At 32.5% G+C, this 16144-nt stretch overlaps 1 protein-coding gene across 1 annotated transcript; it reads left to right on the top strand.

Moving 5' to 3' along the window:
* Nucleotides 1-8236: 8236 nt before the first annotated feature.
* LOC117930521 lies at nt 8237-10513 on the top strand. Its single transcript, XM_034851164.1, has 3 exons — nt 8237-10007; nt 10135-10339; nt 10420-10513. The coding sequence occupies exons 1-3, from the start codon at nt 8237-8239 to the stop codon at nt 10511-10513; spliced, it is 2070 nt and encodes a 689-aa protein (XP_034707055.1).
* The last annotated feature ends 5631 nt before the right edge of the window (nt 10514-16144 follow it).

A 16144-nucleotide genomic window follows, 5' to 3' on the forward strand; every position in this document is an offset into this window, starting at 1 on the left:
TCATCAATAGCCAAAATTTCTAGGGAAAATAGTAAGGGTCTTGTTATATTTGGACTGTATTCCTTCTATCAAAATATCAATCCTCTTTCTTTTACTCCACAAAAGTTCTTATTTGCAAATGAAAAAATCAAATAAGCACTGAGCTTTTTATTTTTATTATTATTAAATCAAACCTTAGTCATAACTCAACCAAATTAATTAGATGAAAATTTACTATTTGATTTCCATATATTGTTTTTGAAATTTTCTATAATATATATATAAAGAGTATTAAAATCAAAAGAAAATTTGTTTGGTGAATACATTTTTGTATAATTAAACATAAATAATAATAAATCGTATACTCTTTGCAACTTCTTCTTCCTACTATTTGGACTTGAGTATTTGAAATGTATAAAAGAATAATTTCATCTCTTTAATTTCTTCTTCGAAGCAGTATCATCCAAGTCCATGCAATTTAATTCTTTGCTTGACTTGGAATTTTTGTGCACCATCTCTTTCGTGTTCATCGAAAGAGCCATGTGATGAATTATTAGACCACATAAGTTTGATATGGCCAATTAATGATGTCTACTTCAAACAATATGTTTTCAAATTGCTACATGAAGTCGTCGAAAGCCGCCAAATATTGGAAATTGGTGGCGTGAGAATTCTTTTAATTTCTAGTTTTCCTATTTGTTCCAAGACGTGCGATTTGGGTTTGGTAACATATCTGATATTTCTCGAGTAATGAGTCAACTAATTGACCTCTCCATCTATATAATATATACATAAGATCAAGCATAATGCCATAGCAAAGTGACTGCAATGAATGCTCTTTTCTTGCTTTTAGTTATATTAATTCATAGTGTGGTGTTGCAGATCAGTCACACAGGTAAGAGCTACGTGGCGATGGCACGACCCTTAGAAGCTGCTTATGATACGGATTTTGTGCCCGCTGCTTCAAATCGATTGTTGTAGCAAATGAAGGTATACCCAGATCGAGTTGGGAGTCCCATGTGGAAGCCTCCTCCTCAGCCTGGGAAGCCGCATCAATTTTATGTGCCTCCTCCCCAACCACCTCATGTTGGGCTACTGCAATCATCACCACATTCACCATCTCCACCACCACCACCACCTCTACCTAGCAGCCCATGAGTTTCATGCATCTGTTAGCGCATGTCTGCCTCATATGCTTTTAATCTCTATTATCGCCAGATTAAGATCGATGTTATTTTGACAATACCTCAGTTTTCAGTTCAAGTATGTATGGAGTAAAATATTATCAAAAAATGAAGTTTGCTTACTTCTCAGCATTGATCAAACATTGTTTTTATGATGTTGCAATCCCTAGACAATTCTGCTGCATTGAATATTCTAGAATAGACAAGGACTAATTTTTCTTCAGTTATGGAGCAAATCTTGCATCATCTCCAATAGCCCCCTCAAGTTGAGTGTGGTTGGTGGGTGACACCACATAGGCAGTAGACCGTGGTTTGGTGAAGATATCAACAATCTGATAAAAGAAATTCTCAAGGATCTTAATTTCTTGAACAAAATATAAGTCGAGTTCCATACGTTGGGTTCTAAATGTTGGACAAAATTAGCACTTAAAGAAACAACAGTTGGAACTTTGGTTTGTAGAATGCTAAGTTCTTTGATAAAGGATTGAAGCCAAACCATTTTTTCTGTAGCATTAGCTAGGCTTCTATTTCCAGCCTTAGTGCTTGATCTTGAGATTGTAGTTTCCTTTTTTGAGCTCCAGGTGATAGGACTGTTGCCAAGAAAGATACAAAATCCAGATTAGATTTTCTATTATGTGGATCTGATGCCAATGAATTCCAAAATCAATAGTCGCTTTCAGATACCTAGGATGCTCTTTATAGCCTTCCAATGACAATATGAAGGGTGTTGCATATATTAAGATACCTTGTTTACACTAGGCAATCTCGCGTTTGGTAATAGTTACATACTACATGCATCCTCTTGGCTTCTATATGTAGTGTTTGATTCTTCGTAGAGTCATCATCATAAGCAATCTGTAGAGTTCACATCATTGGAGTGGAAAATGCTCTATGTCCATATGAGCTTTATGTAGGAGTTCTTTTATATTTTTTTCTTGAGAAAGAAGTAAACTTCCAATTTCTGTTTTCTTTACCTCAATTTCTTAGTTAAGGGATCCAAGATCCTTAAGAGAGCAGTTTTTATTCAAGAGGACAATAATGGAATGAAAAGAAAATTTGAGGAGATAAGATTTAGTTCTGCAGTGATGATCTAAGATTGTCAAACCAAACTTGTGAGACTTGTTTCAAGCCATGTAGCTTGTGTACTAGAAGTTCGTATTGATCATGTTGTTCAAACCTGGGAGATTGATCCATAAATATAGTTCTTGGGGGATCCCATTCAAGAGTGCATTATTTATATCCAAGTGTTTGATCTCCCAATTTCTATCTAAAGTTATTAGCACCACATGAATTGTTGTCAATTTAACCATTGGACTGAAGGTCTCAATGAAATTAAAACCAGGAGATTACTGATATCTTTTAGCCATCAATTGTGACTTGTACTATTGTATAGTCTCATTAGGATTCCTTTTGATTTTGAATACCCATTTGCAACAAACTATTCTTCTATCAATTAACTTTTGAATTGGAGATTAGATCTTATTTTTAATTAAGGCAGTATACCCTTATTCCATAGGTTCCCACTAATGATGAATTTGTAAAGCTTCTTGCATAGTGCTAGGCTCCACAATGGTAAAATTAATAGTCAAGTAGACCTTAGGCTTAACTAACAATTTCTTGGATTGAGTAATCATAGGGTGAGCAATACCATGAACATGAGATTTAGTCTGATTATATTAGGCATTGGTAAAAAAGAAGGAATGGAGGATTTTAGGAGTGAAAGAGCTTGATTCAAAGGCTAGAAAAAGAGAACTAGCTAGCTCTAGTCGATGATACAAAATGATGGTATGAGGATTGAAGGTCCAAAAAATCACCCAACCCAAAAATGAGGGCCTTAACATACGATGATGACCTCTAAAGTAGTCATTATGTAACAATTGTCGCTAAATAGATACCTCCAACCACCTTTGGAAGTATGTGGCAAAAAGCTACAAAACAATAGGAAAAGCCTACTGGTTGGATTCTTGGATAAATCTAATCCAAGCCTTGGATCTCTTAAGGGTGCATGCAACTAAGATCCTAAGTGCAGTATAAATTAATAGATAGGCCCTTAAAACTTTATTAAAGGTTATAAAAAACAATAAAGATCACATAGCTAAGATTTGGATGTTTCCACGTCTATTCCAATCAATGAAGAACTATCTCAAAGACATAAAGATCTTTCAATTGATGGTTCTTCCTTGGATCTTAGCAATGGAGAAGGGTGAACTTTTCTCTAGAGGGATAAGGGCTAGGGTTCTCTTTAGAAGACATTAATAAGCTAGACTATCTAACTCTAAATCTTAAGAGTGTTTATATAGACTCCTTGTAAGTTTTAGTGATTTGAGCCTATCTCGGGCTTGCATTGCTTATTTTAACTCACTGGGTTGTAATTAATTAATTAGTCCTATTAGGCTACAATTAATTAATTAACCTATTGTAGAAAGACAATTTATAAGCCCTTGTGCAACCTTACATTTTTATTGAAATACTCTTATGCACACATATGAATTGAAACCCAAATATCCCTTAATATGCCATCAAGGAGTGTGAGCTCTAGTAGGAACTACTGGGAACCATAAAAGATATAGAAGCTCATTCAAAATCTAATTTTGAAGTTGATTCAACATTCTACCATAGAGAGTTAATTGCATTCCAACATCTTAAAAAGAATTTTGGATTGCTCCGTTTCTTATCTTAAGATTAGGTTAGATACATGTAAAACTCCCTAGGCTTTTCTAAATCCTATGCATATCGGAATACATGCATCCAAATTTTTTTCTAGAATTTTGAAAAAAAGTTTAGTGTGCTTACAATTGATATGGAATTCCCAAACTGTTTTCTTTTGGTGAAGAACAAAACGAAATCGTTGGAAGTCTCGTAGATCCACGTCCTTCCACTGGATGACTGAACCTTGAAGCTTGGCATTCAAATGGTGAAATTTTGGAGGGTAGAGACTAGGACTCCTTATTTGAAATTCAAAGAATGAACAAAAGAAAAAACTTGAAACCTTAACCCTTAAGGGGCTATTTATAAAATTCTTATGAGGCTTAAGTGACTTGAGCCCACCATAGGCTTAGGTCACTTGATCTAACTCAAAAAGGATTATAATTAATTAATTAACCCAATAAGGTTGTCTAATTAATCAATTAGGCCAATCTAAAAATGTCGTTCACTAACTCTTATGCAACCTTGCGAAATTACCAAAACATCCTTATGTACATAAATGAACCAAGAGTCAATCCAACCTTCATAAACAGTCCCAATAAGATATATGAGCTCAAATGAGGACCATTAGAACCTATAGGACAGTCTTGACCTCTTTAGAATCCAATTTTGAAGTTGACTCAATATCCCACTACATTGAGTCAACTACACTCCTATTCATCCCTATGTAAATAAAAATGAGACACTAAGTACTTGGCCCTGTGACTTGCTATCTATTGTATACAACCTCCATATAATCCTATATGGGGATAAAACCTCTAGTTAAAAGGGTGCAAACATCGGATTCATTTATGGAATCATTGAAAAAAGTATTGCATTAGGTTTCAAAGCATCTAATAATGAAGCTAAATATAAGGCCCTTCTTTATAAGTTAGAAACCATGCACCTACTTAGAGCTCGTAAGTGTTTCAAGTCTATCATGACTATAAATTCATGGTTTGCCAAGTTTTAGCCCAATATGAAGCCAAAGATGAATGGATGGAAGCATACCTAACCTAAGCCAAATTGGAAGCTAGTGGTTTGATAACTTCCAAATTGAGCAAATAATGAGGGAAAACAATGTACCCATTAATCTATTGTCAAACTTAGCAATTCTTAGCACCATTGAAGAGCATTGATCTATCAACATGAAATACCACAAAAGATTCCACATATGTAGAGATGACCTAACGATTTTTTATGCAAATAGTGAAGTGTCACCCATGCATGACAAAAGGGAATCACATAAACTCCTTGGTCAAGCCTCGTGATAGTCCACCATGGAGGGAAGTCTGTATAGGGAGTTTGCGAATAGGTTGTATCTTTATTGCTTTTCATCTTAAGAGACCCAATATGTATCAGGAGGAATACATTAGAGACAATGCAACAACCACTACGAGATAAGAACTCTAGCCTATTGTGATTAAAAAGTTAAAAAAATCACTTATAGTGCTTTTTGAAGAAGCACTTGGTAGGTGATTCTGTACAAAACATTTCTATAAAATCATTTCAACTAAAAACATTTTAAATAAAAACACTCTCAAACACATTTTAAAAAACCTACATCTCTAGATAAAGGATTCCTATTGAAATTAAAATCAAATTATTAAAAAAGATAAAAACCCTTGGCATCATCAAATACAAATAATAAATCAAATATCTCTAAATCTCAGAAGAAGATAATCTAAGAAGAATATTAAAAATTAACAAAATTGAGTTTTGAGAGTTTATGAGCCATGTTTCTTAATTTTTCTGAAGAAGATAAAAAAGAAAAAAAAAAAAAAGGAATTATGGCTACTTAAAATTAATAATAATTCATTTTAAAGTTAATTTGAGCAAGAACAATACAAGTGTTTTTATAAAATATTTGACTGATATCAACTACTTAGATGATCATCAAAGAAACGAACATTCAATGGGGGTATACATATATATATAAATTTCAAGGGTAAATAGCAAGTGTCCTATAACATATGGACTGTTCTTCTATCAAACTATCACTCAATTTTATTTTTCTCTACAAAAGTTCTTTTTGCATCAGAAAAATCAAATAAGCACAGAGCTTATTTGTACAATAATAATATATATTCATTAAATCAAACCTTAGTTGCAGGTCAACCAAATCAATTAGATGATGAAATTTACTATTAATTTGATTTCCATTTATTGTTTAAGAAATTTTCAATTGCACTAATTGCACCAAAATTTGCTTTGTTTGGATCAGTTGAACCATTGAATTAATCTCATATTTTATCAGCATAAAACCTTTAAAATTATATATAAAGTGTATAAAAATCAAAAGAAAATTTGTTTGATGAATATATTCTTGTATAATTAAATATAAATAATTATAATTAAACATAAACTCTTTGCAGCTTCATCTGCCAAACCTACACCATTACCCATGTAAATGTTGTTTGTGTCTTGATACTCAGACCTAAGCATGATTTTAAAAACCGGACCGGACCGGCCGGTCCGACAGGTTGGACGGCCGGCCGGTCACGGTTCCGGTTCGGTCCAGTCACTAAACCAGATGGAGATCAAACCGGGATTGGACCGCTTGAACCGGCGGTCCAACCGGTGAACCGGACAAACCAACTGGTTCAATGAATTTAAATTTTTTTTTTTAAAGCGTCAAACGACGTCGTTTTTTGTTCCTTATATAAGCAAAATTAAACCCAGCAGCCTCCAACCCTTTCTCCTTGGGCCGCCGTCAGCTGCAACACCCACAAGACAACAGGTTCCCCGGCAATCGCGACGCCCACGGCAGCCGCGACCCCCACAATAGCCCTGCTGCAGCTCACGACTCCCACAGGGCCACAGCAGCACCGCCGGAGCCTCGCGACGCCCACAGCAGCACCGCCGGCAGCTCGCGATGCCCACAGCACCGCCGGCAGCTCGTGACGCCCACAGCAGCACCTCCGGCCGCTTCAGAGGAACAGTGTGCCGTGCTCTCGACGTGGCGCTTCCTACTACAATTGTCAGCCTGGTGCTCAGGCAAATCCGTACAACCGTGGTTGCAGCACCATTACTCGCTGCAGAAGTTAGTCTCCTCTTCATCTCCATTTTTTCTCCATTTTATTTTTATTTTTATTTTTATTTTTCTGTAATGTGTTTGTGCTGTTCTATACATGGAAAAAGGAGAGAGATTGATGGCTGTGTTTGTTATTCAATCACGAAATTGTTGTTATAATTATTATTGTATCTTGCTTTCATTATTATCTCTCAATTTTTGTTTTCCCTAATGCACAACACAATCTTTGTTTTTTCTTCTCTTTCTTTTGAAAAAAAGGGGAAATAATTCACTATTTTGACCTTTTTGGCAATTGATTGAGTTTTGGGGGTGGACTTTGGTTCGAATTTGACTGTTTGATCGCTCGCTTTTGCCATGTTTTCAAGGAAAAAGTAAACAAGAAAAAAGAAATTGTGTGGGAAAAGGATAAAGAGAAAAAAAAAATGGAATTATATTCTTGGAGTCACAGCTCATTCACAGCTCATGAATGATTTGAAACATCAAGAAAGAAAGCAATTTAAAAAGGGAAAACGTATAAATAATTGAGGCTACCACCAAATCTTTTACATGTGTGCCTAAAAGAAGAAGAAAAATGAATATTTAAAAAGAAATTTCAAATGAATTTTAATAGGAAAAAATGAGTTCATTGAAACGAAAATATGATGTTGTTGGATCATTAATTGGAGTTGGTTTCTGCTGCTGAATGGGAAGGTGTAGAAATAATTCATTCTTTTGAAATGTTGTCAGTCAATTGCAAATGTTATCAATATTTTCTAGAAGCAAAATATTTCCAAAAACGGTTTCTGAAACTGTACTGTCAACATATTTTCTTATCAACCCACTTTTGTTTGTGCTATAAAATTCTATGCATTTTATTTTTTATTTTTTATTTTTTATTTTTTTTTAATTCTGTATAAAGTAGAGAAAATGTCTCAAGCTTTTCTTCTAATCTTAGCGTTTTTTGGTCCTTGTTCTTTGCTTCAACCCCAAACAAAATCTAAGATCTATCCAACAATAACCACAATGAAAGTTAGTGGATATGATCCACCCACCATATCATGAAATTGGTCCACTTTTCCATTCCTCATTCCCTTTTTTTATTTTCCATTCAAAGCCTTCACATGAAATCTATGAAAATTTCATTCAAATGTATATAATATAAATGTTATTATGAAAATTCCATCTTATTCATGTACTATGTACTATGATTATCTAAGGAATCATAGGTGAAAAAGTGTATTTTTTACTATCATTAATATGTGATATGTGATTGTAAATTGTTGATGACTTGATTATAAATCATTAAATTGTTGATGACCTTCATTCTCTAGATTGATGTGGGATTTTTGTTTTTAATTTGATAGGGAAATAAAAAATGGCATCAAACTTGACTCCATCCTCTGGTCAAGATTCAACTACCCATTCTCAATCAAGTAGAAGTAAGACCGATCCTGCATGGGAGCATGTTTCTGAAGAAAGATATGGAAATGGAAGGAGAGCTCTTATTTGTTTGTATTGTAAAAAGATTACAAAAGGTGGAGGTATTCATAGAATGAAACTACATCTTGCTGGAGTGAAAGGAGATATTGGTCCATGTAAATCGGTTCCACCTGATGTCAGATTTCGCATGGAAAATTCTTTGCAAGAGTTTGTGAATGCTAAGAAAGCAACCAAAGAAGCAGATGAATATAGAAATCCTTATGGTCCTAATGTGTCACAATTTGAAGGGGATATGGCAGAAGGTGAAGAAGAGGTTCAAGAAATGCAAAGTCCTATGGCAACTAGTAGTGGAAAAAGGAAAAAATCAACAGTGGATAAGTATTTTGCACCAAGAAATACACAAGGAGCTCAACCTTCCATGAGGAGTGTGCTAGCTGGGAAAGAAGCTACTTGGAGAGCGGATATGGCGGTTGGGAGATTCTTTTATGATGCATGCATTCCTACTAATGCTGTGAATTCCTTCTACTTCAAGCCAATGTTGGATGCTATATCTGCAATTGGTCCTGGATATAAGGGTCCAAATTACTATCAGTTGTGGATTAATCTTTTAAAGGATGCTAAGAAGGAAGTTCAGTTACTTGTGGACTCTTATCGTGCAATTTGGGCAAAAGTTGGGTGTACAATAATGGGTGATGGTTGGATAGATAACAAACAAAGAACACTCATCAACTTCCTTGTGTATTGTCCTGAAGGAATATCGTTTGTGAAATCTGTTGATGCTTCGGACATTGTCAAGGATGCAACTAATTTGTTTCAGTTATTTGATGAGGTGATTGAATGGGTGGGTCCACTCAATGTAGTTCATGTAGTGACTGATAATGCAGCAAATTATGTGGCCGCGGGGAGATTGATTTCTCAGAAGCATAAACACATTAATTGGTCACCTTGTGCAGCTCATTGTCTTAATTTGATCTTTAAGGATATTGGTAAGATGGACCATGTTGCTGAACTTGTAAGACGTGCATCAAAGGTGACAATTTTTGTGTATAATCATGTTGCTTTGTTAAGTTGGTTGAGAAAAAGGGAAGGATGGACAGAGATTCTGCGACCTGGTGCAACTCGCTTTGCTACTACTTTCATTGCACTCAAGAGTCTTCATGATCATAAACATGACTTGCAAGCTTTGGTGACTAGTAAGTTCTTTGTGGACTCTAGATATTCAAAGGATTATAAAAGCCAAGTTGCAGTTTCCATCATCTTGGATAATAGATTTTGGAATGATTGTTTGATTGTTGTGAATCTTATGTCTCCACTAATGCGTTTATTGCGTATTGTTGATTGTGATGAGAGGCCTTCGATGGGATATGTGTATGAAGGCATGTATAGGGTTCGTTTGGGCATTAAGAAATTGTTTAACTACAGTGAAAGACTATACAAGCCTTATACAGAGATCATAAAGCAACGTTGGGATCAACAACTAAAGAAAAGCATTCATTCAGCAACTTATTGGTTGAATCCATGTTTCCAATATGATCAGGAAAACTTTTGTAATAAGCCAAATGTTATTGGAGGTGTTATGGATGTTATTGATCAAAAAGTTCTGAAAGGCAAGATTGAAACAATGAATGAAATGAGGTTATTTCGTGATCGATTGGGAAGTTTTGGAACAGACCTTGCTTATTCTTCACGTGAAGTACTTCAACCTGGTAAAATATTATTTTCATTTATTAGTGTGTTTGTTCTTTTTTATTAGTTACCTACTTACTATTTAATATTTTAAACTTGCTAATGTGTTTTATTTTTTTCTTATTTTTAATGTGAAATGGTAACTAGATGAATGGTGGAGGCTACATGGATACAGTGCACCACATTTACAAAAGTTGGCCATTCAAATATTGAGCCAAACCGCATCGTCTTCTGGATGTGAGAGGAATTGGAGTGTCTTTGAACGTATACATACCAAAAGAAGGAATAGATTGGAACATCAAAGGCTTAATGATCTTGTATACGTTCATTACAATTTGCGGCTAAAAAATCGGTATAAATGCTTTCTTAGTTGTTTTGAATTCAAATTCTTCTATTCACAATTGTGAATAATTATGTGTTTTTCTTTTTTAGGTTTTATAACAAGAAAAGAATCTATGATCCCATTGACTATGCATGCATTGATGAGACCGATTTTTGGGTAGTTGATGACGATCAGCCAGCATAGCTAGATGTTGAAGAATTGGAAAATCTTCTATATGAAGAAGGGTCAATTCCAATAAATGAAGTGGAAGGTTCAAGTTCTCACATTGGTTAGTAAAATATTTAAACTTATAAAAGTTCAATAATTATATTTTTTCTTCAAAAATGATTTCTTGTTGATATATATTCAATATTTTTGTAGATGATGAGGATGGTGGTGACATGGCTAGAGAAGGGCTTGATGTGGAGAATTTTGGTTTTCCAAATGCTCATTTTCAATCTCCATATTCCAATTTCCCAAATGAATGAAGACATGAATTTTATATTTATTAGTATGCAAAAATCTTCATGAATATTCAAACATTGACATGTTATGTTTTTATTTTGAGTAATTATTTAAGTGTTGTGGACCTATGGTTGACATTTGTATTATTTGTTATGGACAATGTGTTAAGTTAACAACTCTTTGATAATTTGGTTATTATAGGATAGTAATGGTTTGATTATTTGATAAATATTGAGTTTATTGACATTATGAATGTATAACATCTTATATTGTGTTATAAATATCATATATGATAATTGATGACTTCTACAGGTAAAAAATTTTGTGACAAAACTCAAGTTACTCAATAAACAAAGTAGATGCTGTCAAAATTTACATAGAATTTATTAATTTGTTAATTTTTTATATTATATAAAATAATAAAATATATATTTATGACGTCACCGGTTCGATAGCGGTTCGACCGGCGGTCCGACCAGTGAACCGTGAACCGGTAACTTTTCCGGTTCAATGACCGGTCCGGTTTTTAAAACATTGGACCTAAGATTCAGATTGCTCAAATCATTGGTCACATGATTTGTGGTCCCTTAGTTCGAGAACCGGCTATTGTCAATGAGCAAATCTAGGATGGTGACCACTACTACAAAGGATCAAGGTTGGTTGCCTTTCTAGTGTTGTTGAAGATGGGAGACCCATTGTTGTTATTGAATCATGAGAAATTTGGATCTCTAAGACTCCTCCGATTGGATCATAGCAAAAATTATGAAAAGGAATTGTGTAAAAAATCAAATTACTCGATTTGGCTTAACTCGAAAATTAAGAAGGGAAAATAAACGTAATAAAATTATTAAAAAAAAAACATAAAAAGGATTCAAGAAGTTTAGATATATTTTTTTTTTCTCTTGAATTTTTATTTACTTATATTTTCTTTTTATTTTTTATTTCTTTCCATTTTACTTTAAATTCAAATGAAGAATATAAATAGGGATGACAACGGGATGGATTTGGAATGGGTTAAAATATTTCCCATCCCATCCCATTAAAAAAAATTAAATAGAGTGGGGTGGGTATGAGAAATTCCCATACCCGACATGCCTTGTCCTCTTTAATTTTTTTTTTTAAATTTAAATATTTTTTTAATTACATTAAAATAAATATATTTTATAAATAATTAAAATATTAAAACCTATTTTAAAAGTATTTTTTTATTATATATATACATATTAAAAATAGGAAAATAAAATAAAATTAAATTACTTTAAAAATTAAATTTTATATATAATCGGGTGGATGGGGTAGAACAAGACAATACTCAAATCTGTCTCGAATCCGTCTCGGGTTTTTTAAAAAATATCAAATCCATCCAAAACCCATTTATTTAAATTTTAAACTTATCCCATTAGGGATGAGGTAGGGCGGGTACAAAAAAAAAAAAAAAAAAAAAAAAAAACACTATCCCATTGTCTTCTCTAAGCATAAAAGATTTATGCATTATACATGAAATGCTAAATAATATATTTTCTCATAAGTTCTTTAATGGATATCACAAAATAATGCCAACAGGAGATAGATTTTACTTTTTATCAAGGAATCAAGTGTAATCTAAAAGTGATTATAACTTAAGTAAAAAACCATACTTACAAAATATGGCTCAATTAACGCATTGTGATCTACCGTGTACAACGATTAATAAAATATCTTGGTCACACGGTAACAAGACATAAATCCAAGGATTTCCTTAGCTCTAAAGGTGTCCACAGGCTAAAGATATGTAAATGAACTTGCAATAAAGGAGATAAAAGCAACAAGTCTTTTAGAGTTCCAATCTGTTTTTTTGCATTGATGCAATTTCTTAATATTATACTTGCTTCTTTTTATAAATGGAAAAATTAAGTGTTCTATGCAATCTATAAGGAGTAAATCCACCTTGACATTTTTGGTGATTAACACAGTCAAAGAAGTACTCATTATGCCGTAAGCCACTTTTTGCACTTGAGTTTAACTAAAATGTCAATATAAAAAGACTTAGACCGTGTTTGTTTTTCTTTACTTAATTCTAAATAGAATTTAAGCTAAATAATATTTAATAATATTAAATATTAAGTTGTTTATTTTTTTAATATTTTATTTTATTAAGTATTAAATTGTAAAAAAAACAAAAACAAAGCACATATTTTGATATTTTCTGTTCAATAAAAAAATTTAAGAAATAAGTAATAAATTAAAAAAAAGAAAAAAGAAATAATTTGAAATTTGAGAGAATTACTTTCAATAAAAAGTAAAAAAAATAATAAAATTTCTGCTTTATTACTATTATAGAAAATTTTGTATCAACTGTGGCATATATATATATATATATATATATAATGTTGAATTAAATATCTCAATACTCACCCACAACCAGCAGTAAATCCATCCTAATACTAAATAACAAATTCGTTACAAATAATCATTGATCTTATAATTAAATATCATTATTTGTTTCTTCTCCAAAAAATATATTTTGAAAATTGAAAAATTCAATAATCCTTGTAAGGTGCTGGATTCCCTTACATCAAGGTTGCTGAAGTAATTAATATTGTTGACTACTTTGTGTTGAGTATTTGGCTCATTTCTTGTGAAGTATCTTTTAATAATTAGTTACCAATGCCACTACTCTAATATCATAAAATATACGTCGAAAAAAAGAGCATTATAAAACCATATTACATGTTGAACCTCAACTACTAAATTTTATAAAATATAGTTTGCTTTTATATGTTAACCCTCTGAAATGATGTAAAAACGAATTAAGTATTTTAAAAAAAAAACTCATGAATAAATTCTTAGGCTATGTTTGCTTCCCGAAATTTAGAGAAAATGCAAGAAAAAAAAATAGATAGCAAAAATAGAATTAAAGAAAAAATGAAGAAAAATAAAAAATAAAGTTGAAATCGATAAATTACTTTTGTTTGCTAACTCAAACTCATTATATTTATTTCAACTCATCAATATAAAGATTAAGTAATTTAAAAATGAATAAGTTTTTAATTAATTTGAATTATATATGGTTTTTTTTTTAAATTTTCATATAACCAAATTGAAAAAATCATTTGATTGAACATTTTTTTTTCCCTTACTTGGACCAAACATAACCTTACTCTTGATAGGAAGCTTCATCTTCCTTTTTTTTTTACTGGTTTATTTGACTTTTGAGTTTATGCCCTAATTCTTCTTCACAGCTGTCATAAGCTACATCTATTTTCAATTCAGTGACTTGGAAATTTTATTTAAGACTTTTAAGCATCACCCACACTGGTCATGCTACATAAGCCACATATATTTAAGACTTACTCTTTTTCACAGTTGTCATAAGCTACATATATTTTCAATTCAGTGACTTGGAAATTTTATTTAAGACTTTTAAGTATCACCCATGCATCCTGGTCATGCTGCTTCCAGGAAGAGATATACATGTGCAATGTACTTTATATATCAGAATTAATGGAGTTCAGTTAATTTCTTCATGCTAGAAAATGACATCATCTGTATATGTGAGCAAAAGTCAATAAAAAATCGGGTCCAGAAGGTTGGTGGTCTGGAATCCTTTTTTAGTTTGTCCCATTTGTATTGACAAATTCCAAAAGAATGAAAGGCGCTTATTCATTTGGCAGAAGTCTTGGGTCCTGGATTAAATAGAGATAGCATATACGATGTGAAACATCTCTATCTCTACGTAATAATTTATAATCGAGTATATTGCAATAGAATTGGATTCTTCTTCTGCTTTCTTGCTTCTACTTTTGCTCATATTCCATGGTATTGCAACCTAGTCAAGTAGGGAAGAGCTTTGTTGCAATGGCCCGACCCATCCGAGCCTTCTCCGATGTGGGCTTTGTTTCAGTTGCTTCAAATTGATCATCTGAGAAAATAAAGGCTTACCCAGATCGACTTGGAAATCTCATAGGAAGGCCTCCTCCACAGCCCTCCCGCTACATTGGTTGGATTATTCCCCGCCCGGCACCACCTAAACCTGTTGCATCACCACCACCAGTAGATTTCTTTTAGATTTCTTATTGAAATTAAAACCAGTTATAACCATGGTTGTTATCAAATTCAAACTAATAAATCAAGTATCTCCAAATTCAGGAAGAATATAATCCAAGAAGAATATTGCTAAATTTATGTCTCATGTTTCTTCTTATGAAGAAGTTCAAAAAGAAAAAAATAAAAAATAAAATGGGAATTATGACTAACTAGAGTTAATAATAGCTAATTTTAAAAGTAAATGATTTAAAGTTAATTTGAGTAAGAACAATATTAGAGTTTTTATATATATTGACTTGGTAAATTAAGCTTTAAGTCCTTTTATCATATATTATCGTAATTCAGTAGCTGGTTCCAGTTCCATATTCAGAGTTCAACTATTAGGATTATGATTCTATACTTTCTCGTCAATAGCCAAAATTTCTAGGGAAAATAGCAAGGGTCTTGTTATATCTGGATTGTATTTCTTCTATCAAAATATCAAACCTCTTTCTTTTACTCCACAGAAGTTCTTATTTGCAACAGAAAAAATCAAATAAGCACCGAGCTTAGTTGTATAATAATAATAATATTTATTAAGTCAAACCTTAGTTATAACTCAACCAAATTAATTAGGTGAAAATTTACTATTTGATTTCCACATATTGTTTTTGAAATTTTCTATTTTTTTTTAATATATAAAGAGTATTAAAATCAAAAGAAATTTTGTTTGATGAATAAATTTTTGTATAAGTAAATATAAATAATAATAAATCGTAAACTCTTCAGCAACTTCTTCTTCCTACTATTTGGACTTGAGTATTTGAAACGTATGAAAATATAATTTCATCTCTTTAATTTCTTCTTCGAAGCAGTATCATCCAAGTCCATGCGATATAATTCTTTGCTTGACTTGGAATTTTTGTGCACCATCTCTTTCGTGTTCATCGAAAGAACTATGTGATGAATTATTAGACCACACAATTTTGATATGGTAATTAATGATGTCTACTTCAAACAATATGTTTTCAAATTCCTACACTGAAGTCGTCGAAAGCCGTCAAATATTGGAAATCGGTGGCGTGAGAATTCTTTAAATTTCTAGTTTGTCCTATTTATTCAAAGACGTGCGATTTGGGTTTGTTAACATATCTGATATTTCTCGAGCAATGAGTCAACTAATTGACCTCTCCATCTATATAATATACACATAAGATCAAGCATAATGCCATAGCAAAGTGACTGCAATGAATGCTCTTTTCTTGCTTTTAGTTATATTAATTCATAGTGCGGTGTTGCAGATCAGTCACACAGGTAAGAGCTATGTGGCGATGGCACGACCCTTAGAAGCTGCTTCTGATACGG

This window comes from Vitis riparia, chromosome 14, assembly GCF_004353265.1.
Source record: "Vitis riparia cultivar Riparia Gloire de Montpellier isolate 1030 chromosome 14, EGFV_Vit.rip_1.0, whole genome shotgun sequence".
Lineage (NCBI taxonomy): Eukaryota > Viridiplantae > Streptophyta > Magnoliopsida > Vitales > Vitaceae > Vitis > Vitis riparia.

Excerpts from the sequence above, each read along its gene's own strand:
- LOC117930521 (XM_034851164.1), top strand. The coding sequence starts at position 8,237 with ATGGCATCAAACTTGACTCCATCCTCTGGTCAAGATTCAACTACCCAT. Across the intron at positions 10,008-10,134 it reads ACGTGAAGTACTTCAACCTG|ATGAATGGTGGAGGCTACAT; the intron begins GTAAAATATTAT and ends AATGGTAACTAG. Across the intron at positions 10,340-10,419 it reads AATTTGCGGCTAAAAAATCG|GTTTTATAACAAGAAAAGAA; the intron begins GTATAAATGCTT and ends TTTCTTTTTTAG.